Source organism: Amblyomma americanum, chromosome 6, assembly GCF_052857255.1.
Source record: "Amblyomma americanum isolate KBUSLIRL-KWMA chromosome 6, ASM5285725v1, whole genome shotgun sequence".
In the NCBI taxonomy this organism is placed as follows: Eukaryota; Metazoa; Arthropoda; class Arachnida; order Ixodida; family Ixodidae; genus Amblyomma; species Amblyomma americanum.
This window is the reverse complement of record NC_135502.1, coordinates 19,542,813-19,570,417: the sequence shown is the minus strand read 5'-3', so window position 1 is coordinate 19,570,417 and position 27,605 is coordinate 19,542,813. Positions and strand designations below refer to the sequence as shown.

The 27,605-nt window shown below is 45.3% G+C and overlaps 3 protein-coding genes across 7 annotated transcripts in view; 1 reads left to right on the top strand and 2 right to left on the bottom strand.

Moving 5' to 3' along the window:
• The window catches only part of LOC144136416 (uncharacterized), a 34,929-nt gene extending 32,013 nt beyond the window's left edge, over nucleotides 1–2,916 (bottom strand). Inside the window, exons 1-3 of one of the 5 annotated variants that reach the window (XM_077668707.1) lie at nucleotides 2,772–2,916; nucleotides 2,130–2,176; nucleotides 1,343–1,486 (exon numbers count right to left, since the gene is read on the bottom strand). In XM_077668707.1, coding sequence (XP_077524833.1) covers nucleotides 1,343–1,486; nucleotides 2,130–2,135 — 150 coding nt within the window. In that variant the 5' untranslated portion in view covers nucleotides 2,136–2,176; nucleotides 2,772–2,916. Of the gene's footprint in view, nucleotides 1–1,342; nucleotides 1,487–2,129; nucleotides 2,177–2,405; nucleotides 2,666–2,771 lie in introns of those variants that run through there. The other 4 variants (XM_077668706.1, XM_077668704.1, XM_077668703.1 and 1 more) reach the window with 4 other exon arrangements.
• Nucleotides 2,917–3,351: 435 nt separating this feature from the next.
• Stt3B (catalytic subunit 3B of the oligosaccharyltransferase complex) lies at nucleotides 3,352–16,696 on the top strand. Its single transcript, XM_077668701.1, has 16 exons — nucleotides 3,352–3,762; nucleotides 4,623–4,731; nucleotides 5,178–5,287; nucleotides 6,023–6,111; nucleotides 6,910–7,064; nucleotides 7,883–7,982; nucleotides 8,206–8,304; nucleotides 9,695–9,841; nucleotides 10,160–10,363; nucleotides 11,276–11,529; nucleotides 12,141–12,328; nucleotides 13,303–13,474; nucleotides 13,601–13,774; nucleotides 13,892–14,005; nucleotides 14,469–14,675; nucleotides 16,059–16,696. Exons 1-16 carry the CDS (start codon nucleotides 3,599–3,601, stop codon nucleotides 16,134–16,136), a joined length of 2,364 nt encoding a protein of 787 aa, XP_077524827.1. The 5' UTR covers nucleotides 3,352–3,598; the 3' UTR covers nucleotides 16,137–16,696.
• On the bottom strand, nucleotides 16,695–27,605 carry O-fut2 (O-fucosyltransferase 2). Its single transcript, XM_077668702.1, has 7 exons — nucleotides 27,314–27,605; nucleotides 26,692–26,957; nucleotides 24,455–24,710; nucleotides 23,211–23,277; nucleotides 21,972–22,278; nucleotides 19,460–19,583; nucleotides 16,695–17,066 (listed from the first exon to the last, which is right to left on the bottom strand). Exons 1-7 carry the CDS (start codon nucleotides 27,481–27,483, stop codon nucleotides 16,907–16,909), a joined length of 1,350 nt encoding a protein of 449 aa, XP_077524828.1. The 5' UTR covers nucleotides 27,484–27,605; the 3' UTR covers nucleotides 16,695–16,906.

Genomic DNA, 27,605 nt, shown 5'->3' with positions numbered 1-27,605 from the left:
AATATTTCCTGAAGTAACTTCCAATTCTAATACATGTAGTCCAATATGTCCAAATGACTTGGGTAAGGATACATACAACATTTGAGGTATTTTTACAAAGTCATTAGTACAACTGCATACCCCTTTTTTCTACAAAAATCGAAAGTCGAAACGGCTTGAAAGTGATGCCATTCAATCCTAAAGTCATTCCGAGTGCAATTTTATCATTTGTACGCATGTGAGACATGCACACAGCTTGCACCTTATAAAGGGTTAAATGGCCAAAACTTACCAGGAGGGCCAGGGAACAGATAAATGCACAAGAGTGCTGAGAAGCAAATAAAAAAGCAATGGTCAATCCAGTTATAAAACTAGCCTAGCTAAACAGGGAGTTTGAGACAATCAATAAGAGGTCTTTATCAATAAAGTTAATAAATGAATTAAACATTTAACCATTGCTGGATGTCTACGCTACATCTTGTCTCTTAACTGCAATTGCTATGCTTAAAACAACAAATGTTTCGCAGAGTATGCCATATTGTAAAACTGCAGAAGTGAACAGGTTTTCATATGCACGCTTTACGGCAAAAACCTCTTCAAGGCTGGCAAATGCACAAAGACCCAAGAGAGGCATTAGCTTGTTTAATACATGTGAAACAGAGAACTATTTCTGCCTGCACAACCATGAGCAGAAGTTGAGACAAGCCTCCACCGGTGAAGCATTTTTGAAAGCTACCTGGTGACTGCAACTGTCTGGACCTCAAGACAAGGCAATCACCAAGTCTTGAGGTATAAAGAGTAGGCTTGTCAGGCCAGCACCTCCTTGACTCCAAGAATAGTTATAGCACTTGCTTCACAATATGACCCACCTGGCCGCTTCTGTTCTTTTGCTTACCACAATGTGGCTACTTGAGGGGAGCAGTGGTTTATGGCTTATGTCATAGTGGCAGCTGCTGGCATTGCTGGAGAATGCTCCTCTATATAGCACCACCTCACAAAACCAAGGTAGACACAGTATTTGTTCACCATTTCCGTCCGTATGTCATACAGGTTGTCCTCTGCATGAAGGCTTGCTTTGGGAGACAGTGAGTCAGTAACAGAGGAGGACTTGATTTGCTAAAAAAATACTTCATCTGATTGGCACTAAAATGAGGATTGCTGATCAGGCCATCAGCACATGCAGTTCAGCCACTACTACTTTGTGTCAAGAGGTTTGCATGTTTCGACAGAAAACACTTGGAGCCACTTACTTTTTGTGACCCTTCATCGTAGTCACAAACCTTATGTTTGTCTCACTGTTGTCATCAGCAGCACTAACAGCTTCCCCGTTAGAAGCATTCTTGTTTAATTCAACATAGCTCACCCAGTCTGTGGTAAAAGGGGCACCGCTGGTCATGAGTTGACGAACTTCTTCAGTCTCGCCATTGCGTGCCGACTCCAGAAGCTGCTTTCCAAGGTCCACAAGAGACAGGGAAGGTTGTTGCACAAGTTGCAAAGGCAACGAAATCTGGGACAATGCACAATAATAACACCGTGAATGCAGTGTTAATACACAGGTGAGTAGGCAGTGACTAGATCTGCCTAACAAAGTAAAAACAGAATGAACAGAAGGAAGCACAGCCATGAAGTCATTCTGGTGCCTTGTTTTCATGCTATGTAGGCACGTTTCACGAAGGTGGACACGCATAAAAAAAGAGAGATAAGAGCAACTTATGCTACAAGTGTGGTGTGGCGAGGCAAGAAAACAAGATTCTAATTCACTGTGGCAAATGATCAATGCTCAAGATGCTCCACTAAAACATACTTTTTGAATCGAAAAATGTTCGCTGTCAACCAAAGATTAATATACTTTCAGAAGTCGCTGCAGCTTACTATGCATATATATACATATGTTTCAGATTGTTCAAACGCGCATCAAGCGGCGAACGTGATGCTTAGTGCGCTGAGTTGAGACAGCGCCCCGCCTGCCACCATGCTGCGGTTCCTGCATCAGTTGCATTCAGATCTGCTCAAACAAGCGTTAACGTATATGGGTTCAAAAAATGAACACGTGTATATGTCTAGCACGAAACCCCAATAACAAGCTCTAAAATATAGGCTCGTCACACGTGCGCTCAGACGGCACAAGCGTGCATGTGCAAAGATCTTACCTCCATTGTGTCATCAACGGGTTCCTCTTCGAAAACATCCAGTACTCCTGCACAACAAAGCAGACGCGCGAAACCGTGCCAGAGCTGTCAGCGCTGAATCCAGGCAGCTGCGTCTCAGAATCGCGATGCGACAGACGGTACTCGCGCATGCAATGACGCATCTTCTCGCTACACAACCACGCTAGCAACCAAGCTCACGAAGTCCAAAGACCGGCGTTCATTAAGCGCCAGCTACAACAGCAGACGAACTACGCTACCGTAACGTAAACTACATACTAGAGAGTCCACCGCCAAGAGATTCGTCAAAATGGCACTCTCGTGGTAGCAAGGGGCCGGGGCTGCCATCAAGATGGAGAACGGCATTAGGCCACACCATTGTAAAGCAACACAAAACTGCGACTGGGACACGAGCTGTCACGCGCGTCAGCGTGCCAAATTTGATCATTCGCGCGGGGCAGACGCCATTGAAAACAGGAAAACGGAAGGGGAGCCGAAAACGGAAGCAAGCTCAGATGATCCGCCAAAGACGTGTTTCCAGAGGCGGGGACGCGCTCCGCTCCACGCGTCCCTACGGAGCTCTGCCGCCGGTCACCCAGCGCCGCTTGAAAACACACGCTGCGAAAGCATCCACGTCTGGCTCACCTTCAGTGTTTGACCGTTCGCCGATTTGGAGCCCACAAAGCTTCGCTTCTTTCAAAAATGTCTCAGAAACGGCCTAAATTTCCGGAAGTAAGACATTTTTCCGGAAATACACCTGCGTTGTCTCCGTTTCCTCCGAGCTACATTCCACAGGTATTGCGTCATGTATTAGTGCGCTGACTGACCGAATGTACGGGCGCTTTACACCACAAATTACGTGCCTAAAAGCACGGTCGCGACACAGGTGAAGTACGCGATAGGCGTTTGCTGAACATTTCACGACAGCAGTTATGCAAATGCCTCGTGCACGCAGAAACCAGCCGTATTCAAACAAAGGTGCAGGCAACCGTAAATCTTTGCAGGGAACTACATTTCTCCGGATGACCTTGAGATTGCGTCACGATCGTTGCGGTGATCCGGTCGGTCTGGCACCATCAATTTAGACACAACTTTCTGAAATGCCCACACATTTTGACATGAATAAGACAACAAACAATATATCGAAGATCATGCTTTTACTTTGCGTTGCATTTTTTTATTTACTCTCCGATTTCTACGAAACTGCTACGGGTAAAACATTTTCGGTTTTTAATTTCGGTTCGGAAGAAAAGCGCATCCGAAGTACCGCAAATCAAATATTGGTCTCTATTTGCATGTCAGAAAAATGTAACGCTTTCGGCTTTAGTGAAATTTCAATCTGAACACGCCGCGTGGCCACTGCTGACGGTGCCGGAGCGCAAAGTTGGCGCTGTCGTCGGGCCAACTGTTCTTTCCTGTGGCAGACGCTGGTTGGTTAGCATTCCCCTAACAACGTGTCGGTGTTTACCGACATGGCGGGGGCCGGCAAGAAGGCCGAAGGGCTGTTTCGGCAAAGTATCGGTTGGCAAACGCTACTGCGCTTCACAATTTTGGCCCTAGCATGGCTCGTCGGCTTCAGCTCCCGCTTGTTCGCTGTGATACGCTTCGAGAGCATCATCCACGAGTTCGACCCATGGTAAGTCCCCGGTGTCCTTAAGTCTCCGCCTCGAACTAGTGAAGGTGGCCCGTGCCGCGTGAAATAAGCGTGGAACGTGGTTTTCTGCGACGTGTGGGCCTTTAAGTAGCGGCGAATGAAGTCGTCCGGGCGGTTTCTTGCATTCCGCGCAGGCGCAGCGCGAAGTTGGAACGCGCGAAACACGGAAGCGACGCTTCTGGCATGCACGGTGTCGAGTAGCGTCTGCGAGATTCTCATCTCCCTGCAGTTAATGCAGTCTTGCGTGAACTTCAGCACTCACTAATGCAATGCTTCCGAACTATGCAAATTTTTAGAGCGTTTAGAGTTAGTTGGTCAAGTGCAGTTCTCTTCCCGAACCGCGCGTACGGGCGAAGCGCCTGACCGGGTTCGTAACGTGTCAGAGGGCGATATTCTTTCCTTTGGTTTATTTTCCGCTAGCCTACCTAAAAAAAAAAAGGAACTTTATTTGGAAAACACAAGACACCACTAAGCGACGTCTTTTTGATGTGCATGCAATGCGATTGTTGCTGTAGTGTACGCGCGTTTACGTGTCGGGTGCCTACGTGTCGCCCGAATGCCGGACAGGCGTGAGCGGCCCGAGAATGAGCAGGTGCCCCGGAGGCGCATTGAAACGCATCGTGTAAACGTTTTGTGTGCGTCCAATGAAAGAGGAGCCGATAGTCGCGTGCAGCCAGTGTTGCTCGGCAACTGTTCAAACAGCTGGCGCGACGCTGCAGCGTAGTACAAGGCCAACTCTCATAATGTCAAAGGATCTTGCGAACGTGCTTGTGGCGCGCTTTACAGCGTGATGTTTGCGACAGTAGTAGGACTGCCGAGCTAACTGATTTCTACTCGTGCAGGTTCAACTATCGGTCGACGCACTATATGGTCAAGCATGGGTTTTACAATTTCTTAAACTGGTTCGATGAAAGAGCCTGGTACCCACTTGGAAGAATTGTGGGTGGAACGGTGGGTCTGCGTTTCTACTTTACTGTTCGGACAGCGTGTTCTGCAGGCTAGAGTGAATGCTTACAACAGTAGTACGAGCATACCTGCTATGCTTTACCGTTTTAAATGTCCCGTATTGAATAGTGACTTTTGCGTGATTTATTTTTTTTTACTAACGTGGCCTGCTAGTTTCGGTCCAGTAGTACGAGCATGACTTTCTTTGTAATGCCAGCAATTAATGTCCTGGTGTCAGTTTCGCTTTGAGGTGTCTGTCTTGCTGCAACTATGTTACATAATGAGCTATTTCATTCTTTTGTATTTTTATCCTGTTTTGTCTTATCTTTATGCTCTTTATTCTGCTGTTGATATTACACTTGCTTACTGTATTGACTTACTCTGACACATTTCATTGTTAAAGGCAGTGATCATCTAACTGAATTGCTTTATTTTCCATTCACCCTTCACAGGTGTACCCTGGCCTCATGATAACTTCTGGGGCTATCCACTATGTCCTAAGTCTTCTCCATATAACTGTACACATACGAGATGTTTGCGTCTTCTTAGCTCCTGTATTTAGGTAAGGCACCAGTGTTCATGTGCGTTTTGAACACCTGTGTTGACGTACATGTCTTTGCTTTTGTTTTGAGCACAAAATCTTATACCCCACTTGTCAGCCCAAAGCTACATGTAGTGTGTAACATTTAGATCATGTTTATGTGGGCTGCGCTAGAGTCATTTCTGCACTGCAATGTTAAACTATGCTTCTACTAGATACTAGTGAAAGTCACGCATGGGGAATCACTTGCGCCAGTATGCAATAGATAATACAGCCATTTATTCAGTCAGATTTACATTTTCATTCCTGCTGTGATCACTCTCTGCAGTAAATAGAATGTGCTTGCACGTGAATAGCAGACTTGGTTACCATACACTTTTTGCTGCATAAGTGATATGAAGTAAAGAAAATGTTCAAGTTAATACAGCATTACAATGTGCAACTTGGGAGGTTATAGCTGCTAATTTGTCCTCTTTCTTTGTGCTGTGTCATCATGGCTTCACATCTTTAACCACATCCAGGGAGGGTATTGTCTTAAGTGTCTTAAGAAAAGTGCTTGCCTTCGTTACTTTCTGTGCAAAGCTCGGAATGCTAGCACAGTCATTTGGATTTTAGGAATTGGTATCTGTACAGAGAACGAACAATTTTTTTTAGCATTGCATTCACTTTGAAGCATCCATATTGGTCCTTTTGACACGGTTTCTTTATCTATTGACTGAAAGATCTTTTGTGAATGGCTGTTTATTGTCATTTCAGTGGACTGACCGCTCTTGCAACATACTTTTTAACAAAAGAACTGTGGAACGATGCAGCAGGTCTTTTCGCAGCCTGCTTCATAGCCATTGGCAAGTATTCATGCATTTTGCCATACTTGAGCTAAGGACACTTGGCTTGCACAGCGTTGTATCAATTAAGTGTAAAATGAACAGGCTTTAGCAGGGCTGGCACAGAAAGTTAAGGTGCAGGCATAAAAATGCTGTCACTTAATTGGTGGAGGAAGCAACTGTAGATGGTCAGTGGCTTCTAGAACAGCACTGTGCCTACCAAAGACATTTGCAGAGCTTTTTCAGCCAACTTCCAGGCTTTGGCGATGCTTAGAGGCTCATCGGTGTTCACTGTTTACATTTCTTATTGCTGACCACGTATTGCTATGTATTTCACAAGCCAAAGGCTTCAGAAGAAAAGTGAAGACCTCATTTTAAAACATTGTTGAAAAGGATGGCTCATACATTGAAAAACACCAATCATCTTGGTAAAAAAAAATTATGTACACATACCTATCAATGGCGACCGATTTGCAGCCTGCTAAAAAAGCTACTTAATTCACACTGTATACAGAATTTAAACCCGTCAACAGCTCTGAGTAACCTTATTTTTGTCAACAAGCAAGACAAACCTGAAGTGCGTATATTTTTTAGTCTTTTCAGCTGGCCAGATGAGTATTTGCATGTGCTTTCAGTGAATGAACTAAATTGTCTACTAAGAAGCACTCTGTCATCTAGAATGTGACAAGGCGTGCAGAAGATTGAATGCTCAGTGCAGTTGACCATGCTTTTAATCTGCTTGCCTGCTTCCTGTTGCTCCTCCTCCTTGTTCAAGGTTGTTTTTTTTCCCCATTAACCATGTGTTTGCTTACTTTGTAGTGCCTGGCTACATCAGTCGTTCTGTGGCAGGAAGCTATGACAATGAGGGCATTGCCATCTTTGCGCTCATGTTCACCTACTTCCTATGGGTCAAGGCAGTCAAGACAGGCGCCATTTTTTGGGCTGTCCTCACTGCACTCTCCTATTTCTACATGGTGAGAAAGATTAGACTGGACATTGCCACGCAATTTTTTCCCAGCTGCTTATTGTTTCGAGCATAGCAGGACACTCAGGACCAGTTGAAGGTTGCCTTGATTGATGGATTGCATATTTCTAATAGTTGTTTCTATTCTCACTGAAACTTCAGGACTTATAAGATAGAAAAAGAGTGGAAAATGAGAGCTGGTGTCTCCTCTGCCAGTCATTTCCACAGGCACGCTGCTGTTAGGTCAAACAGGATTTTTCATTTATTAGAACAGAAAATGGAAGATTAAGACCTAACTATTAGGTAACTTTTCTTTCTCTAAAGGTTGGGCACTTTTATTGCACAAGGAAAACAAAAAAAAGATGTGGAAAATTAAACAATGCAACTCTTGCAGCACTAGTGTCACAGTCCTGGATCTGAGTGAGGAAAAATATTTCCCAGCAGTGAAAACATCTGGTGTCGGCAGAGTCCTGAGAGGCCCTACTATAGGATTTTATGATAACAGAATCTTGATGTTGTCCTCACTGACTTGAGGCTTTCTTTGGCTTCACTTTGTCCTGTCACAAGGGGATTTTTCAAGCGTGGCAGGATGGGTTTAGCAAGGTGGCCTGCTGTTAGATATTGCAGCAGTATTGCAAAGCCATTGCAGTATGTTCTTTCCGCAACAATATGTATACTGCAGAGTATACTTGGCTACAGAAAAGGGAAATTTTAATGCCGCTTTTTAGTAGACACTGCACACCTTCACTGCGAGTGAGTGGTGGACCCTTCTAAAAAATGTTTCATGGGGGCTCTTATCATTGCCTTCTTTCTCGTTTCCTTTGACAGGTCTCCGCCTGGGGTGGCTATGTCTTCATCATTAATCTCATCCCGCTGCACGTCTTTGTGCTGCTGCTCATGAACCGGTTTTCTAATCGAATCTACATAGGTGAGAACTCTCTCATGGTGCCCTGCTGTGTGCACTACGAGGCTTTGTTGCGCAGTGACAGGGATTCAGATCACTAACTTGGGCAGCCTCTTGTGATACTAAGTGCTCTGCCTCTTTGCCATTGTGAGGAAAGTGTGGCGAAATGCTTCCTTGCAGCACAATTGCTGCAACTGGCCAGCATTTATTTCAATGGTCGTAACTTTCACTTTCGTTATTTTTCCAGCATACAATACTTTCTTCATTCTCGGCCTTCTCCTGTCGATGCAAATTCCATTTGTGGGCTTCCAGCCAGTCCGCACAAGCGAACACATGGCTTCTGCCGGTAAGCTGTCCTTCCTTGTCTGATTTTAGCGCAATAGCGTTATGGGTCCCATTCAGCGGAGAACCTGGCATCGTAGTTGACATGGGCGTATCAAGATATAATCCAGGTTTGTGGAAAAGGTCGTGACGTCAAAACCACATGACCTCGCACAGGCAATTTAAATGCCCCACAACAATCGCGCAGTACTACCGTGATGGCGTCGCTACAGAATTCCTCATTGGTCTGCTAGGCCGTTACGTTATTCCACCACCGTTAAATATGCTTGTGAAAGAAGAGCAGTTGTGCTGAAAAAAAAAAAAATGATAGAGCCAGGACTCGAACCACTACACCTTAAGTCGTGAGCCGGGCGCACTACCCCTCAGCCACTGTGGAACATTCGTTAGACTTGGTTAAAAGGAGGCCTTGTGTGTCTTGTGTTAAACAAAAATAAATGAAACAGTGGTGTCCGTGCCTGTGAAGTGATTTTCAAAAGGACCCCAGGCTGCTGAAGGGACCTATTCACATTATCGCGTCATACCATTAAGGTGGAGCTAGATGTCCCCCAAATTTTGATGGCCTACTGTGTTGTGTCTGTACCACACCTCAGCTTTTTCTGATGAGCTGCAAATTGCCATGGTGAAGCTGTGTGTTTGCATCACAGTTGCACGTGAGCAAGCTGCTGTGATTAGTTTTCCATATTGGTGTTTAACCAGCACAAATGTGTGAGCTTGGCAGCTTTAAATCATGCAAGAGAATGAAATAGTACTTGTGAAATGGGGGACAAAGTTAACCACGACATGCGACAAGCGATTTTGGTTAATAGCTGCCATGTTTGTTAGCAGTGAAGTCTCTAGCACACATCATAGCATGCTAGTCCGACTTTCACCTCGACAAGTGTGGTCTCCAGCCAGAGACTAAGCACAGAGCTATAAGCTTTTTTATATAAGCTATATACTTTTGTCCCTGACACTACATTTTTGAGTCATGAGAAGGCATGCTGCTTTGCATCTCTTCAGCTACCTTTCTGCAATTTTTTTTTTGTCTTGTGATCTCTTCTTGTTTTCTTTGTAAAGCTCGGAAGTGCTTATTGAAAGCATACCACATGATATAAAAATATTAAACAAAATCAAGGCGAACCTTGCTATGGAAATGGAAGACTTTTTTGTTCCTGGAGGCCATCAAAGCTGCATTAAACAAGCTTCTTAACGATGTTGAACCAGGTGGCTGTTGAATAGAATCTTAGTTCAACAGCATAGCTGTGAATGCTGTAAAGGAGTATAGCAGTGGAGTCGGACACGCAACATTGTTCAATTTCTTCATGTTACACTAGTCATTTACTACCAAAGTTTTGCTACACCTGGCAATGACATAAGCTGGTATTACATCTCTTTTTTTACATTTTTCTTTTCAGGTGTTTTTGTATTACTGAATGCTTACGCCCTGCTGAAGTACCTGCAGACCTTCTTCTCGCGCTCCGAGATGAAGACTCTATTCTTTGGGGCAGTGACTGCGGTGGCTGGACTGGTGTTCCTGTCTGTGGTTGTCCTAACATATGCTGGTGAGTGCTTATTGGTTGAATGTGGATACCGTGTCCACCTCAGTATTACAGCTATATATAATCTTTGTTTTCTTTTAAAGGATGTCTCGCGTTGTGAACAAGGTAGTATATAGCTGCTTCCACGAATGCCAAGCTGTCCGAAGTTTGCCATTTATTTGTGGCCATGGTCTAGCAGAGTAAGAAGCTTGGCATCGAATAACATCGTTAGCTTCAGATGGCACTGCAAACACTTCCCCACTGTGTGCACTAACACAAGCTAGCTTTTTGCCTTCTTTTTTTTTTCTCTCACCTTGTTTCCTGTCTCTCTCTCTTGTGCAGGCTACATTGCTCCCTGGAGCGGCAGGTTCTACTCGCTCTGGGACACTGGCTATGCCAAAGTCCACATTCCAATCATTGCCTCGGTCTCCGAACACCAGCCGACCACGTGGTTCTCCTTCTTCTTTGACTTGCATGCCCTGGTGGCTACGTTTCCAGTCGGCCTCTGGTACTGCGTCAAGAACATCAATGATGAGCGGGTGTTCAGTGAGTTCCTTGCTCTTGCCAATCAGTGTCCGAAATGTCAGTTGGCTAGCCGGTGCTGGCTGGTCGAGCCACCGTCGCTGCGGGCTGGGCTGAAGCTCAAAAAAATAAAGCCGAAATTAAGCGGTGAGACTGTTTTTGGAGACTGGGCCGTCCATTTGCCATCATGTCTCCTGCTGTGCCGCGGGCCACAAGTGACTCTGCTGTATAGAATTCAGGTTTTGGGTGAGGCTGTTTTGACAATCTCTCACCACGCCGGTTAGCCCATTTTGATTAACCGGTGAGACTCGTAGCATCCGAATTAACGAGCGTACAAAGCCAAAGACTTGCATGGGTGTTAGCCGGGACTAAGCCGGCAGTCCAAATTATTCGGATTTCTGAATTAATAGGGGTCGAATTAACATGCTTGTACTGTATGAATTTTTCAAGCCTCTTTTATTTTATTTTTTTGGTCAGTTTCCTTGTCCAATTCAGTGACTGTACGAAAATTCGGACAAAGGCTCCAATGCATTATGCACAGCAGTTAACTACGGAAAACAGTTTTCTTTCTGGCTTTGACAGAGTAAAAATAAAAAAAAAAGATTCAGTGCCCTGATGCAAAAAGGTACAGCGAGATGGTGCGGCTGAGCACCACTCTCAGCAAAGGTGCGAAAATTGGGAAGCTAACAGGCTATGACTGACTGGGACATGCAAAAGAGGAACACTTGCTGCTTTGCCTTGTGATCCCTTGCTTGTAATCCCAGTCATCCTTGCACTGGTATTTACGAAAAGGAATGTGGGTTGTGGGGTGGTTAATGTACTGTCCCAATAGCACCAGTTTTTTTTTTTGCACTTCGACTCGTGTTTTTGGCATTTTTGGTGCAATGTTCTTTCCAGTTTTTGACAGAAGGGCGTCCATGTTGTTCTCCCTCACAGTTGTGCTGTATGCCGTGACATCGGTCTACTTTGCTGGGGTGATGGTACGGCTGATGCTGACGCTGACTCCTGTGGTGTGCGTGCTGAGTGCCATTGCATTCTCAAGCACCCTCAAGCTGTACCTGCAAGAGGAGGAGCCCAAGGGAGGCCAGCAGGCCAACCACCACCACCAGGGAGCCAGCAGCAGCAGCCAGGCCGACAGCGAGGACAGCGATTCGGCCGACGGCCGCGAGAAGAAGCAGCTCTACGACAAGGTACCAACCATGCAATGGCGCTCAAGGTTTTGTGCTGTCCAACTGTGATGTTAGATGCTGCATCTTAAGAAAAATTTCATTCTAACAAAATAACGAATGCATTCATTATGCAATTGCATTCATTGAGTAAATAGTATGTCTCCTTTGTGTGCATGCAGCAATGCCTTCTTGCTTTTGATTCATTCTAAGCTTATCAGAAATAGGCAGGGCTTCATCCTGCAGGTGAAGCTGGAAGTGGGCCTAGTTGGTTTTTTATGTTCAACTTCATTAGTGCGCTACTCATGGGTACGAACTACACTGAATGCAAAAACCACACACACAGCCAGGGCATCCCGTCTGTATGTGTGGTTTTTGCGTCCAGTGTTGTTCGTACCCATGAGTAGTGCACCAACAAAGTTAAACATCCTGCAAATGTTGCGAGGAGGCTGTTTATTCTTAGTGTGCTTTTTCTTTTTCTTAATGTAGCCAAGTTGTGTTTTTCATGCATTTTTTAAGCCTCTCTGCTACAAGACAAAATTTAATTAAAGGGAAAAGGGAGCCTAACTGCTCTAAGGTGTGGCCAGTTTTACAAAGCATCGCGTTTTCCTTTTCTCATCCCCTGCTATCTACAGGCGGGCAAGATGCGCAAGATTAAGTCGGACCCGAGCCGAGAGAATGTGGGCCTGGGCACCAATGTGCGCAGCATTGTGGTGGTGGTGCTCATGATGATTCTCATGATGTTTGCCGTCCACTGCACCTGGGTGACCAGCAATGCTTACTCCAGTCCCAGCATTGTTCTGGCTTCTTACAGCTCGGATGGGTAAGCGCTGCTTGACCAACTTGTAATTTAAGCACGCAGTCCTGAGCGCCAGCAATCGGAGCTAATGTTGTTTGTTTGCTTACTTAATTTTCCCCCCTCTTACCACTGCTAATTCCCCATGAGATTGTTGCAGGAGGGCATGCATAAGGTCAAAAAGATAGTGGCTGAAAAGTAAACCAGACATCAAAGGTAGTGAATGTGTTAGGCAAATGTACAGGAAATAACTGAAGCAAAATATGGTAAAGCAGGGATTGAAGTTTACACTTGTCCCTGCTTACAGTCCCTGCTTGTCCTAGGTGCAAATACAAACTTGCACTTGTATCAAGAAGCATATGTGAATGTAGGGGCAACGAAAGTCACACTTGAGAAGGTCCCATTTGATGGAGTCTGTTCTGCATTTCATACATAATATGCAGCGCTGCTAAAACTAGCTTTGCGCTGGCTACCTTGCTAAGGATTTTGGCAAAAACATGCTTGGCTTTGCATATCATGAAAAATACAGTCGGCATTCAGTAAATGAACGCTGTGATAACTTCCACTGGCAATGGACAACTTTTTGGGTGCAGGTGTTTGAGCAAATAGGCATGCCAGCTGCATATCACTCTTGCTTCTCGAGGTCTCGGTGAGGGGTGGGACAAAAACGTGCCAAGAGGTAAAACAAAGTGCACGACGTAGCCAGTTGTGGTGCTTGAGCTTTGTCGCTAAGAGTGGTGCTGAGGCGTTCAATAACCGAACGCCTGGCTGCCTTGTCCATGATATGCAGTGCCAAGCATCTTGTCTTATGTCGCTCCATGTTTTTGTGAAATCCTCACCGAAGCTTTGAGAAGTACAAATGATAAATGGCAGAGTGATATGTTTTTGTGGGTGCATTACTTGCGTAGCCTGCACAACGTTGCACCCAAAGTGTGAAACATGGTATAGCTGGTTGACTAGAGAATTCAAGCTTATGTTAACACTTGTCTCTGTCCTTCTAGATCAAGGGCAATCTTAGATGACTTCAGGGAGGCGTACTACTGGCTTTCTCAAAACACCCACGAAGATGCACGAGTGATGTCGTGGTGGGATTATGGGTACCAGATAGCAGGCATGGCAAACCGGACAACCCTAGTGGACAACAATACTTGGAACAACAGCCATATCGCTCTGGTTGGTGTACCGCTTCTTTATATTTCACCAGCTCTCCACGGCAAAAAAACAGGAAGAATAATCGGCCTATGAAAGTGCCCTATTTGCATTCGGTTATCCACACAAGGTATTGTTTGCCATTTGCAGGTGGGAAAGGCCATGTCGTCGAATGAAACAGCGGCATACGAGATCATGAAGGCCCTGGATGTTGACTATGTCCTTGTTATTTTTGGTGGTGTGATTGGCTACTCCGGTGATGACATTAACAAGTTCCTTTGGATGGTCAGAATAGCAGAAGGTGAACACCCCAAGGACATAAAGGTAACTTAGCAATAGACTTGCAACCTCAATATGCGGTGACATAAAACAAACAGAATGAACGGCTTGTGTGCCTGTGCAGCTCTAGTCCAGAGAAAGTGATTTTCTTTTTATTCCTAGGAAACGGACTACTTCAATGATAAAGGAGAGTTCAGAGTGGATGAGTACGGATCCCAGACACTACTCAACTGCCTCATGTACAAGATGAGCTACTACCGCTTTGGCGAAGTTCAGGTCAGCACCATTCAACTCTAGACATGTTTACATGTTTATGCAGGTATAATGAACAGTCATGTGGAATTCAGATGGCACAACACTGGTCATTGTAATATATCAGCAACTTTAAAAACGATCCATGTCTGTGAGGCAAGTTTCAGTGGCTTTCACATTGGCAACATCTGAGAAGCCGGTTTATGTGACCTGTGCCTAGACATTACAGCAGTGTCACGGTTGACCAAGCTTTTTACTGCAGTGTGCTAAGGGGTGGCAATGTCAGATTTTGAGAGGTGCTTAGCACGTCCAACGAAAAAACAAGTAAACTTCAAAATGAAGCTCCGTGTCATTCAGAATCACCTTGGAAATTGAGAGATGGCATCGAACTGGTTAAGCCTTGGGGGATCTTAATAGAAGTACTATACTGATTGTGTTGTCTACAGTTTCAATTGGACTTCTTTGACTAGCTTCTGTCTCGCCACAGCTGGACTACCGCTCACCACCAGGCTTTGACCGCACGCGGAATATGGAGATTGGCAACAAGCACTTCACACTGGAGCACCTGGAAGAGGCGTACACGACCGAGCACTGGCTGGTGCGCATCTTCAAGGTGAAGAAGGAGCCCAACCGGCCACGCATCCCGTACGTCCAGCGGCAGGTCAAGACCCGCAGCACCTTTGTCTCCAAAAAGGTAAAGCCACCGGCCTCCTCTTCCTCCCTGCCCCGTGGTGACGGGCAGAGCGGCAGGCAGCAGCCCTAGGTGAGGAGGACGGCCTGGCCACGCTTGTGCGCACCTATGCCTGCTGCATCGAGCTGCCGCCTGTGTGCCGCCTGCCTGCCTGCTCTACCCCTGTAGCAAGCGCACTGTTGCGGTCATGACACTGCATTGCTCACTCTCCTCAAGTAGAGTTTTCAGGGCCTGCCTTGTTTAGCGGGGCCCATGAGGCATTCGTGGTTGTTTTTTTTCTTCAGTCCTTTGGAAGTTCTTTTGTAGTGCCAATCAGAATAAAATAATTTTCTGGTTCCCCTGCCAAACAAGTGGTAGGTCAGAGGACCAGCACGTTTGAACCACTTTCAGCTGCCCCCCCGTGCCTTCCTGAAGACATTGCGAACAGAAAGCCCTGGAGACCTTGGGGCACCTTTGAGGAAGGAACTGTCACAATCTAGTGCAACTCTTTAAAAACTTACATTGGTCCTGTTAGCATTTTCAAAAGCAATAGTGGTAGGCATTTATGCAGCTGCATTTTTTCCGTGTTACAAGCTGGAAAATGCAGCCTGAGCCTGATGTGGCCTGCACACTTCTGTGAGAGGAATGACTATTGCAAATCGCTTGTAGTGTTTTAGAATAATTATGCTATCCATTATGCTAGGAGCCAGGCTGTCATTCAATACCACTCCTAAATAAAAGGCACCAGCGAACTCTCCAACATGTTGCTAGCTGTAGTGATAACAAGGCAGGACATACTGTCTAATAAATATGGGACACGGAATCAACAGCCTGTATAGAAATATCAGCTGTCAATTGGGTGCCTGTACTCAGCTTACGACTACGGAATGAAAATGCATTGTGCAGAGTTTGCAAACCAAGATGCATCTGCATTTGCAGCAATCAATGCAGTTCTGGTATGTGCGCAACCAATTCTAGCTTACAAGCCTATCACTGGGCACGTGAAGTGTGCCGAGTAACAATAATTTGGGCTGCACTTTGTGCATGTGAATGTGACACGAGCAGAAATGCAAGTTGTAGGGCTCGTTCATTAACGGCATGCACCGCACTTCTGCATGTCAGATTTAGCAGCAGTGACTTTAGTGTGTTGGCAGGCAGCAAACGACACTCATTTTTGCATGACACTTCACAAGACATGCTAACTCTGCAAAGAAATATTTTGTGTGTTTACAAGCATAAAGTGCTGAGATTGCATTAGTGTAGATAGTCTTCTCTAGGCAGGAACTATGTGCAAAAAAAAGTTTTTAAATAGTCTATGCCAGTGAAAAAAAAAAAAAAAATACTCTTTTTGATGTTTGGAACAGAGCTTCAGGGGTGACTATTGTGTTCTCTCTCCCCCTTTTCCAGACTTCCCGCAGGAAGAAAGGGTTCATCAAGGATAGGCCAGTCGTTGTCAAAGGAAAAAAGACAGTAAAGAGCATGTAGGATTATCAAATTTTTTTCACGAGGAAAGGAAAAGAAAAATGCTGTAAACAAGTTACCCCCAATGCGCATGGAATGGCGCATAGTCATCGTGCGAAGACTTTTTTTTTTTTTTTGTCTCACTTGCTGCGGACAGCCGTGGGTGCCTCGATCCATCCAGTGTGTTGTGTGTGTGCGCGCATCGGAGTGTGGGCTCGCTGCTGTCAGCTTTTGTTCATCCTGTACGGGTGCAAACACATGAAGCACCAGCTGGCTTCTCTCCACATCCCTTTTTTTTTTTACTTCTGCATTGACAGCTGCTTGCGCAGCTGACAAAGCACAATTTCATCGCCCCGAGAGAGAGAGAGACAAAGAATGTGGAAGCCTAGTTTTTATTTACCACTGTTTTTGTTGACATTTTTTTGAACTCTTATTATGGAACTCGAGTGAGCGAGAATTTATGTGGTGGTTGTTTGTTTGTTTTTTTTTTCTCATGCTGTATGGATGATTCATACTTGGAGAAAGTGTCTGGGGTTGTTGATATAATTAATTTGCTTTGGTAAATAAAAACACTAAGGAAGGAACTTTGGTGCCGTTTTTAATTTACGCAAAAAACAGAAGCGCTTGCGCAACTATACAGAAACACATACATGCCTCAACAGCAAATGTGGGTCCCTTAAATTGGAAGTCTTTAGGTGCCACACTTGCACCATATGTTACCTGCTGAACAACAGAGCGAAGCTACAATGCCACAGAAAAATGGAGCATTTGATGACTTCATGTGCACCTGTTCATCAGTCAGTGTATGCCACCCTCCACCTTGTGGGCTGAGTGCATGTCTTTTGTCCATTTCCGCAAAGCCTGTTAAATGTGGTGTCGGGGTCAAAATTCATTATCTCCCTTTCCTCTTGGATGCGGAAAGAGAAAGTTGATTCGTAGCTGCCTACAAAGAACCTGAAATAAATGGTTTTTCCTTTGAAGAGACCGTGAATAAACTACGAACAAAAACAACCTAGGCTCACAGGTGAGTCCCTGAAGGCACTTTGGCGATGCGAAAATAAAGCTAATTTCAAATAGACGAATGTGCACCGTACGCATTCCCACCATACGAGAAAGATTACACTACACAGGGCTTGTAAACTAAATAAGAGGAGTTCGACTTTCTCAATCATTACAAAATGAAGCCCACGGCGAACAAGATGTGAAAGGCATTAAGAAACCAGAGGTAGTGCTAATGTTCTGACCAAAACCCTTTCCTCGGGTGGGTTCCACTCCTTACTGGCACAAAGCATGCATGTTGTTTTAATGCAAGAATGTACTTGAAGTCTACGCCTTCACCTCTCCGCATCCATACATTTCCTGCACAGCAAGAAAACTCAAGAATAACATTACTAGAAAAATGCATCTGCTTAAATGGGATCTGAACCCACATCTATTTGGTATGCAACCAGGAGCATGCATCCATGTAGCTCTAAACCACTTGACTAGCATATCCATAAGGCTGCCAGAAATGTTTCTAATTGAAGGAAACCAGCTAAAGCAGAGGGGATCGAAAGAAGCTCATGGGGGCAATATTGGCCAGCACTCTAGAAGGGAGGTCGATTGAGAGCCCCTGAAGATGATGCTCACCAACTGTGTGTACAAATGTGCCAAAGCTAAAAGTGATGCATGTCATGTGGAGGAGCTAAGGGACAGCACGTGTGTACGTTGCACCCAAATCCTGTCTGCAAGACATCAAGGATTTTATGGTCAGAGCCTTTGTACTACAGCAAAGCCAACATGAGCATAGTGTGCGAATTCGACGTTACTTTGTCATTTATGGGGATGTCTATGCCAAGCAAGTGCAATGGCTATTAAGTTCATGAATGCATTTCCTCACGTTGCAGTGGACAAAAACTCACTCCAGTCTAAACTACCACCAAAAGTGGCAGCTGCATCGACTACATGTTCACACGACATGCATATGTGACTAGCGTAAATCGTGTCTTACACAGCTGCCACATGCCATTATGAAAGATGGCTGCAGCAAAACAATGGAGTAAAGGCATGTTTTCTGATAATGCTCGGAGTGTATGCATAACAAAACAGCACAACACTCGTGCACTCCTGCAGTGTGGTAAGTCCATGCGTAGCATGGATTGAGCCAAATCTCTCTTGTCTGGTGGGGGAGCAAAGATACAGAAGGATGAGTTGCAGTTCTCGATACACAAGGTAGGTGCCTGTTTATTTTCTCTTAAAAAGAATTAAAAATGATGCCCTGCCACAGGGGCAGCCCAGAAGAGAGAGCAACAGTTGCACTGCAGTACTATTAATGTAACCACAAGAATTGTGCAATTTTTGGCCAGTAGTAGTGTGCAGAAGTTGTTGGCTATACCATATTACGCTGACACTGCATCCTGTGGAAAAACTCTTCATGCTGCTAACACAGTAAGAAAGGATGCTTGGAAATCTGGAAACTGCATCTGGGTTAAAGTACTTGAATACCTTGCTAATCATGGCCCTGTACATGTCAGTTTGCCTTATCACAGCATCTCCTGCCACTTCCCCCTTACCAGAGAGTAATTTAGCACGACTGAGCTCCCTTAGTTCAAAGGAGGGGAACTTATGCAAATGATGCCAAGCATGGCCACTGCAGCCCTGACAAGTGCTCTTGTTGGGACGTACCCACATCACTAAGGAACCACTACCACATTTACCCAAAATGTATAGTCGAGATGAGATGCAATAGGGTTGACCCTCCCCCCTCAAAATGCACTACTTCTGGCAGATAATGCAGTTTTGGAAACTGTTCATCAAGGTCTATGCGGTTGCACTTGGGTGTTTTACATGGTTGTTCGTGGTTTGGTTTGGTTTATGAGGTTTAACAGCCCAAAGCGACTCTGGCTATGAGGGACACAGTAGTGGAGGGCTCAAGATAATTTCGACCACCAGGGGTTCTTTAACGTGCATTGACATCGCATAGTACACAGGCCTGAAATCGTTTCTGCTGCAAGAAGAATGCCTAGGCCACGAATTGCACAACCATATTTGCTCAAACGTAACAGGCATTTTTTTTACTGACAATAAAAGCTGAAAGTCACCCCTAGCAATATAATCGAATCAATACTACGGAATAACTTTTCTTCTGTTTTGTGCCAGCAGAAGAGAGCGTGTTCCAACTGAAACATGCTGCACTTGAATAAATATGATGTCCACGTTGCTCCCTTGACTGAGGCAGGCTATCCAAATTCAAAAATTTTGTGCTGTTCATGAGACGAAACTTCTGAGGCAGCTTCTGGTTTGCTGCATTCTGCCTCCCCCTTCAAATGGCCCAATGCTCTCGACCCAAGGTTTAATGCCACACCCACCTTGCATGTGCTGCTATCCACTGATCCACAATAGCAAGTCCACCATCTTTCAGTTGCTTCCGAACTTCATTACTGGGCTCAAAGCGCACTGCCTCGGGAAGGTATGTTTTCAGTGTTTTGAATTCTGAGAAAAAGAAAGAAGAAAAGGGGCGGAAACTGTAGTTAGAATAACAGACGCCAAAAAAATTGTATGCCCAGAAATTGAGGTATGCTGTTGGGAAATGCATAGATAATGCTGAACTGTTAACTGCCAAGTCCAAATTAAAGCCAGCCTTTAGCATGCGGCCACCTTTCTCCATTTGCAGAGAAAACCACTACTGCAGATACTGCATCTCGAGCCTACGTAGGCAATGCTGTGCACTTTATATTGTTAATATTTTCCTCTTTACTTTCCTTCAGTACTTTTTATCTTTTTGTTCAATTCAGCGGTAAAGATCTGCTGCGAGCACTCTGTCGGGGGAATATTTCCCACAACAGAGCTGGACTACAATAGTAGGAAGCCCAAGATTTTATAAGAGCAGTACTCCCTTAACCTTCAAAAGTAGCTGCTACAGAATGTCCTATTCTTATAATTAAGCATGGAAACATTCGAGGCAGTGTTTTGCATGTTAATTTTGCAACTAAACTGAAAAACATGTCTGTTCCTGGGGCCGCCGAAGTCCAGCAGTGTAATGCAAAATGAGGTTTTAGCAAATGCAACTGAAACACCAGTGCATGTGACGTTCTAACGAGCTGAGCGACAAAGCAGCACATATGGCAATGAAATCCAATCTGATACTGATAAACATCTCTTGATACTACCAGACTGCACTAACCTTTCCGTAGCAATCATTATGCGATCATACTCGCACCAGAGGTGAGAAGAATCCTTCTATCTAGGACGATGATTTGGTTTTAATGGCGCATGGGCAACTTGGCTAAAGAGCGCCATGGCCAATTAACGTGATGAGGTGTACTGGTCACTGGCCAAGGTCAATAAAGATGGAAAGACGTTTCGGGAACACTACGGCTCCCTTGTTCACTATCTTGTTTTGTCTGGTCAAGGTGGGGTCAAAGACCCAGTTTCCAAGCATTTCACCCCAGTTAATTTGAGCACCAGGCCAGGGAAAAGCTTGTACCAAACGGCACTTGGGATCAAACCTCGCACCTCCTACATACTAGGCAGATACTCAAACCAGACAACAACAGTTGCAGGCACTTGAATCAGATCAAAGCCACTTGTATGGGGGCTGTTATCAGGAGGCACTCACTCTGCATATTTTATGGTGCTAATCATAACATATTTATTGAATATTCTCAATCACATGCAAACACTTTAAAATGTGGTTCCGAAATTTTATTTACAGCACTAGCTGTTAAAGCAAAGTTCCCCCATCTGTACACTGGGTGGTGGCAGAGAGACTAGATCGTCTGTGCAACCACGGACAGTTGCATAGGTGGCCAGCGAGAAGCAAGAAGTTGCAAGGAAGGAGGTGTGGGGAAACAGTGCCGGAGCACAGTGCATACAAAGGGCTTCGGAGCAGCACTGACAAAGCATGGGGCATTGTAGAGGGTGGTGTGAGACTCGGGGGGGGGGGGGGGGGGGGGGGGGGGGGGTGCCGCAAGAGGTATATTAAAACAGGGTACGCTGACATGCCAGGCAGCACTAGAGTATGCACATTTGTGGGGTGACTCGCGACATTGGCATGGATGAACAGCCTTCTGCCAGCATAATGTCATGACAATCAACTAATTTCTCGGACCACAAGGATGTCACTGTCGCACTTGGCAATTTATCGCCTTCTTGTGACTGGTAGTTAAAACATGAGAACAGAAGCAAACTGTGCTGATGCCCTCTTTGTCGTCTGCCTGCGGTGGAAGTACATTTGTCATAACCGTGGCAGAAGCAATCATGTAAAAACATTAAACGCAACAACGCAAAAGCACAGGGTAGAACAAACTAGCGCTGGTGATCTGCATTACCATGGGAGTGATTGCCATTTGGTTTCTGAAATCACTGCAAGAGCAAAGCACAAAGCTTGTATTCTGTGCCAGCATGGCATGCGCCTCATTCAGTGCCTCGTCTTTAGGCAATGTTATCAGGATGTCTGCTCCCGCTCACTCCTTAGGAAGCTTTACAAATTGAAAATTGGTTTTTGAGGAAAGGAAATGGTGCAGTAAATGTCTCACATCTCCATGGGGGAGTGAAAGAAGAAAGAGAAAGAGGTGGGATAATAATTACGACCACCCGGGGATTTTTAATGTGCACTGACACCACATAGCTCACGGGCACTTTTGCCCTTCGCCTCCATCTAAACACAGCCACCCTGGCTGGATTTGAACCCGGGAGCTCCGGCTCAGTAGCCGAGCGCCCTAACCACCAAGCTAACGCGGCGGGTCAGGCAGCTTTCTCCTCGCAGAAATTGCTGCTCCATGACCCACTCACGGCATAATGCAGATGAGCATTTTCACTCGCTGACAACTTCACTAACAAGTAGCCGCAGTAAACAACAAGCATAGCAGATGAGCTCACCTTCGTCACCCGCGTCCGTGGCGACAAAAACCTTTTTCAAACCACGTTTCTGAAGCAAGGTGTGGATCTGTTCCGCCGCCCACTTGAGGTCGGGCACATCCTTGGGGCGACTGTTCACGTAGTCCTGACGCCTGAGGTGAACAGCCAGGTACGGTCCACCAAAGGCATAGCGGGTACGATTGGGAATGATTTTCCAATCTTCCTCCAGCACTGTGTCATCCCTTTCATCATCGGAATTCAGGACATCTTGACGGAACTTGTCAGCCACATCACGAAGCCTGCTGGCAAAGCGCATACTTCGCCTTATCTGCACCGCACACAGAGGAAAGAGAATGCCAATAAATCTGAGCACTAGTGTCTTTGAAAGTCACACCACTCATACTGTTTTCTTTTGCAGTTCACCATTTAGAGAAGCAAAGTTTTGACATTTTCAGCTATGTAAGCCATGCGAGCAACAACATAGCAATTTAAAACTGGCCTTTAAAGGGGCTCTGAAAGGAATTCTAATAACGTCACGGTATGCCTGAGATGTTAAAGCATGACACTTCACGAATATTGTCCAGCAAGAATTTTTTTTAAGTGCTTTGTAGAAGCTGAGTTATCTGTGGTCAAAATTTAAATTTCAGCGTGTTCGCGCTTTTCCCTCTCCTCTCATCACTTTTTGCACGCTTGAAGGTCGCCGCTCCTCCGCCGGCCCCACTTCCAGGGGCAGAGCATCCTGATCCGCCGGAGCTACATGACTTATTGCCTGCAGCCATGGTAGCTGCCTGACGTCTGAAAGAATCTAACCAATAGCCATCTCTCAACTTGCATATACAGGTGCGAGCATGAAAAAGTCGCCGGGAAGGGCTCGCCAACTTTCGTGCGTGATTGTGGGCTCTCTGATGGGTGTAGAAGTGTATTATTTGGCTCAGGTGTTCATGACAACACAATACAGTGTTCATGTGCTCTCCTCGGAAGTTGTTTCAGAGCCCCTTTAACATACACAAGTGTTGATAGAGTGTGTCTGAATTTAATATGCATTTTCTAAGCCATAGACCCACAGCTCATTGGCCAATATCATGCGACTTTGTGCCATCCTGCTCCAGCCAAATAACACTGTGTGTGGGCACAGTAGAAATACAGCTTTAGTGAGCTATGTATAGGAAGCGTGCAGTTAATACAGAGCACATAATAGGCAAAAAGGCCTGCACACACACTCAGCCATGCACAGGCAGGAAGCTGCAAGGGAATGCTAACCTCCCAGTAAACAGGGTCCCCAAAAATATCGTGGAGGATAACTTCTGCGCGGTCTAGCATAATGGCACTGCAAAAGAAAAGGGGGGGGATGGAAAGGATGGACATTGCAATGAAAGCTAATAAAACTCCAGTGATTCAGTGAAGGAGGGGGAAAAACACCTGCTCACAGTGCACACAGTAGTGTACTGCTAGTAGAATGGAAATTGTGGCAATGCATGCGGGTAGCTGTACTACCATAGCAACTATTTCTTTCTGCAGGCCATCAAATGTGGAATTTGCCAAGTATCATAACACCGTGGAGGTAATAACTATTCCACACACAAGGTCAGCACTCTCATCTGTTCCACACTATGGTTAGTCATTGTGAAGACCACACAGACAGAGAGCCATCTGTCATCTGCACATGTGTCCTCTATGCCCTCCTATACAGTAGAATCCCAACCATACAATTCTCACGGGGTTGAGAAAACTATTCGTATCATCCGAAATTTTTATCATCCAAAATGAACAAAATTCATATCCAGAATATAAGCTAATTTGTTTTCGACTCATAGGGTTTACCTAAGGCCGCGCCACCGCTGACTTGCAACGCCGCTGCTCGCTACTCGTGATGCGCACCGCACGACTGGCGATCGTGGCGTCGGCAATGTATGGCACACAAGTACTTGGAGCTTGAGGCTGCGGTCGCGGCTCGCGCATTCATATCATCCGCAATGGGACGGATAGATTGTTCGTAACAACCGAATTTCTGCCCACTGCACGCAATGCACTCTGGCCATGGGCATTTTACGAATTTGTACCATTCCAAAATTCATACCAACCGGAATCATATCATAGATATTCTACTGTACTACTAGACTTCTTTCACTGTTGTCTATATGCACTGCTGTGCATTAATATGCACCAACTTTCCCAACAGGAATTTTTAGTTTTACCAAGCAAAAATGCATGATATGTGAGCAGTGGTGTGCTGCTTGCTCAGCTCCGGCAGTATACTGCAACTAATGATGAGTATTCAACAGCTGCTATCGAATGCAGCTGAGTGGGAACTTAAGCCGAACAATTTCACTCTAGCTCCAAACTACCGGCAGAAATGCTGTATATCATAAAGATTCCAAATGACACTGTGTGCAACAAGCACAGCTGTGTATTAATTTACGAATTTTACGCTAGTTCACTATTTGGGTTGCAAATCCAAAATGACTTCACCATAGTTATTCATTATGTTACACAAAGTCACATACGTGTAGTTTGAATGTCCCTGAAGGAGTGGCTTTAGTGTGGAGCCAGATCCTTGGACAGATAGGCAAGAAAATCTCTTGCTTGTGACATCGGGGTACCCCCAAAACCACCCGCTGAATTCTTCACCGCCTTCTTCTTCGTAGTAGGGAGTTTCCTCAAGGCATGGCCCCTCTTCAAACTTTTCATCCCATGTGGTAGAAGAGAACGTGCTAGGGTAATGTTGCAGGTAGAACACCTTGTCAATGGTCGGTCCCACTGCTGCAAGGAAATGCAGGTTGTAAAAACAGGATACTGTAGTCATGGCCAAAATCTCCTACTGTGAGCTTGAAATACCAAAATATTAATAGCATAAAATGGGCTACTAACAATTTAGATCAGGGTTTTCAAGCGTGCCACAGGCGAGGCCTTGTGCGGCCCACTGGCCCTCATATTTTAGACTTCTTCCTTCCGGAAGTGCCATGCCAATAACAGGTTCATTTTTATCTGCACTGCAGCTTTACCCATGATTACAGGTTAACACTAGCCAGTTGCTTACCATGTCTTACTTTGTCAGCAGCTAAACCTACTTCGCATAAAGATCAAGGGATAGCACCGTATTTACCCACATAATGAACACACTTTTTTTCCTGAAACTCTCTGATAATTTGGTGGGTGTACTCATTATGCGGGGTAAAACATTAAAAAAAACTTGAAGCAGTCAAAGCAGCACAAAGAATAGTATGGTAGAATAAATACTGCATCCGGCACACAACTCACCTTGAAAATAAAACAAAACACACCCTACAGCACAGTTTCCATGCTCGAGAGCATAGTCAACAATCTTACAATTTTCCAGCCATGCATATAAGTCACGTATCGGCCTGTACTACTGTCTAAAGAGAGCACAACTGGTGTTCACCTCACGCACAGCTCAGCTTAGTGCCTCTTAAGCACAGTATTCAGCGCGGAGCCCAACTACAAACGCTGCTAGAACCATTATTGTGACAATTTTGCCGCATTCTTGTTGCAAAACAACATTCTTATTAAAACATTCACAGAACATTCTTATTAGCTATTCCTCCCATAGAGTGAGGCATGTAAGTAATCTTGACATCCGACCAAAGCCGATGTTTAGAATTATGCAGTTGTTTAGGCATTCAAAAAAGGGTGCCTGCTGGCATTCACTACCAACAGTACCAGACTTTGTGCAAAAAGAATGCAGTGCATTCAGATACAGATGGTGCATTCATTACACGAGGGGGAAATAATTTCACTTTGTGACAGCCAAAGCAGGGGGGTGCATTCATTATGCATGTAAATACAGTAATTTCCATCCTTCGCACTATTTCTGGCTGCAAGTCGCCATATCACTGTTGCTGCATCTGGCGTGGCACAAGAACAGAAGTGGTCAAAGGCGGCATGAGGGATGTGCTGTGCCACAGGTGAGGGTGATAGTAATCCTTAAACTGTATTGTTTCCTATGTTCCTAGGCTGCTCTAACTAAAAGGCCTTTTTGTTCTTTCAGCCTGGATATAATCTGTAATGGAACCACACAGAACTACAGAACAGGAGACAGTGGCCGTCTCCTATCCTGTCCCGTCATTCAGCGCTGTCCCATCACAAATGAATAATCAGCATGCCCAAGCTGCTGTCCTTAGATATAATGTAGTCGACCTCAGGATTGGTCAAACCACGATAAAGCCAGGGCCACATTCTAACTTGAGTCCATTCTGATGAAAGCTAACTGGAAAAAAGGGACGTTTTTGAAAGGGACGCCAGTTACAACACAGTCCCAGTTCTCGATATGGCCACACCTGTGGTTTTCTTGAACACACACGATGATCTCCCTCTCCTCCTTTCTTTTTCCACTCCCCCTTCCAACTACTGGCCCATAACGGACAAAGGTTTGTCAATGCTGCCCATGCCACAAGATTAGTTTGAGACCCCTCACATAGATGGTACGCAATTTCACTCTGAAACAGCATTTCTATCAATACTACAGAAGCAAAAATCAGAGTTTGCAACATATAAGCCTAATTTTGTAAAGGCATTGGAGAGCTTAAGCCATTGCACATCAGACATACAGAGCTTGCTTAGACCATGAAGGTCCCAACATCCTACACATTTGTAATCTCCTACAGGGGCCAGGCAAACATATAAGCTGCAGCAGCTAAGTCACCACGAAGTTCGCAATCCTTCTTTTTCTTTTTGTTGAAGCAATAGGTAGCACTGGTGAAGAACAAAAAGGAATGATGCCTACCATGATGGAAGTCTTCAAATTCCATGACAGGCACAAAACCCCCCAAGCTGTTTGTGTCAAAGAATTCCTTCCATTTGATCTTCATTTGCGGGCCGAGGCCTTTGCTGCGCCAGTGATACAGGGGACCCCAAGGTGGCAGAACCAGCACCCAGTCTTCGTGATCCGGACCCATGCGAAGCGCTGCAACAAGCCTTGCAACTCGCATGTACACATCTCTCCTCAGGTTGAAACCTTCACCAGGATTGACGTCATAGAGGAGGTACTTTCTGTGAAAGGCATCGGTATCAAGGGTTACAAGGGCACTACGCGTACCTAACAACAAAACAGTTTTGCGGGAAAGCGCGGCAGTGGAAATAAGGTCTCAGTTTTGGTGAACTGGAACAGCAAGACGTTATGATCAAAGCATAGCACCCACACGTTAGCCAACTTCTCTGAAAACTGAACGAACCAAATCAGTGTAAGAATGCCTATAAACATGCTCATTCTAGAAATTTCAGCGGGGACCTCACAACAACCGGTATCGTAAGGTCGCGATTAAAGCAGAGCCAATCAACTGTCATCAACAAGCTAAGAACAGAGATTATATGAATGTGCATAAAAAAAATTGCTGAGCCAAGCATACCGAAGACGATGATGTTTTTCGTCGGGTGCAGAGGCGGAAGGAGCGAAACACGATTCCTCTGAAGGGTTTTCATTAGGGCACGAAGCGTACGTCATCGAAACGGCGAACAGAATGATAAAACAGGGAGCTGCCACTATTGATTTTATCGCTAGGTACTTAAGTAGCCGCATTCTGATTTTGCACCGCAGACGTCTGAGCGAACATTTAGCACACACTCAGACGTGCACCACAGTTTTGAAACAACCCGCACACAAACTTGAGCAGGCGAACATTGACCTCGTAACGACTCGAA

Coding starts and splice junctions, on each gene's coding strand:
- Stt3B (XM_077668701.1), top strand. CDS start 3,599: ATGGCGGGGGCCGGCAAGAAGGCCGAAGGGCTGTTTCGGCAAAGTATC. Junction 10,364..11,275: donor CAATGATGAGCGGGTGTTCA/GTGAGTTCCTTG, acceptor TCTCCCTCACAG/TTGTGCTGTATGCCGTGACA. Junction 11,530..12,140: donor AGAAGCAGCTCTACGACAAG/GTACCAACCATG, acceptor TGCTATCTACAG/GCGGGCAAGATGCGCAAGAT.
- O-fut2 (XM_077668702.1), bottom strand. CDS start 27,483: ATGCGGCTACTTAAGTACCTAGCGATAAAATCAATAGTGGCAGCTCCC. Junction 23,278..24,454: donor CAGGGACATTCAAACTACAC/GTATGTGACTTT, acceptor TTTCTTTTGCAG/TGCCATTATGCTAGACCGCG. Junction 19,584..21,971: donor CACGGACGCGGGTGACGAAG/GTGAGCTCATCT, acceptor TCTTTTTCTCAG/AATTCAAAACACTGAAAACA.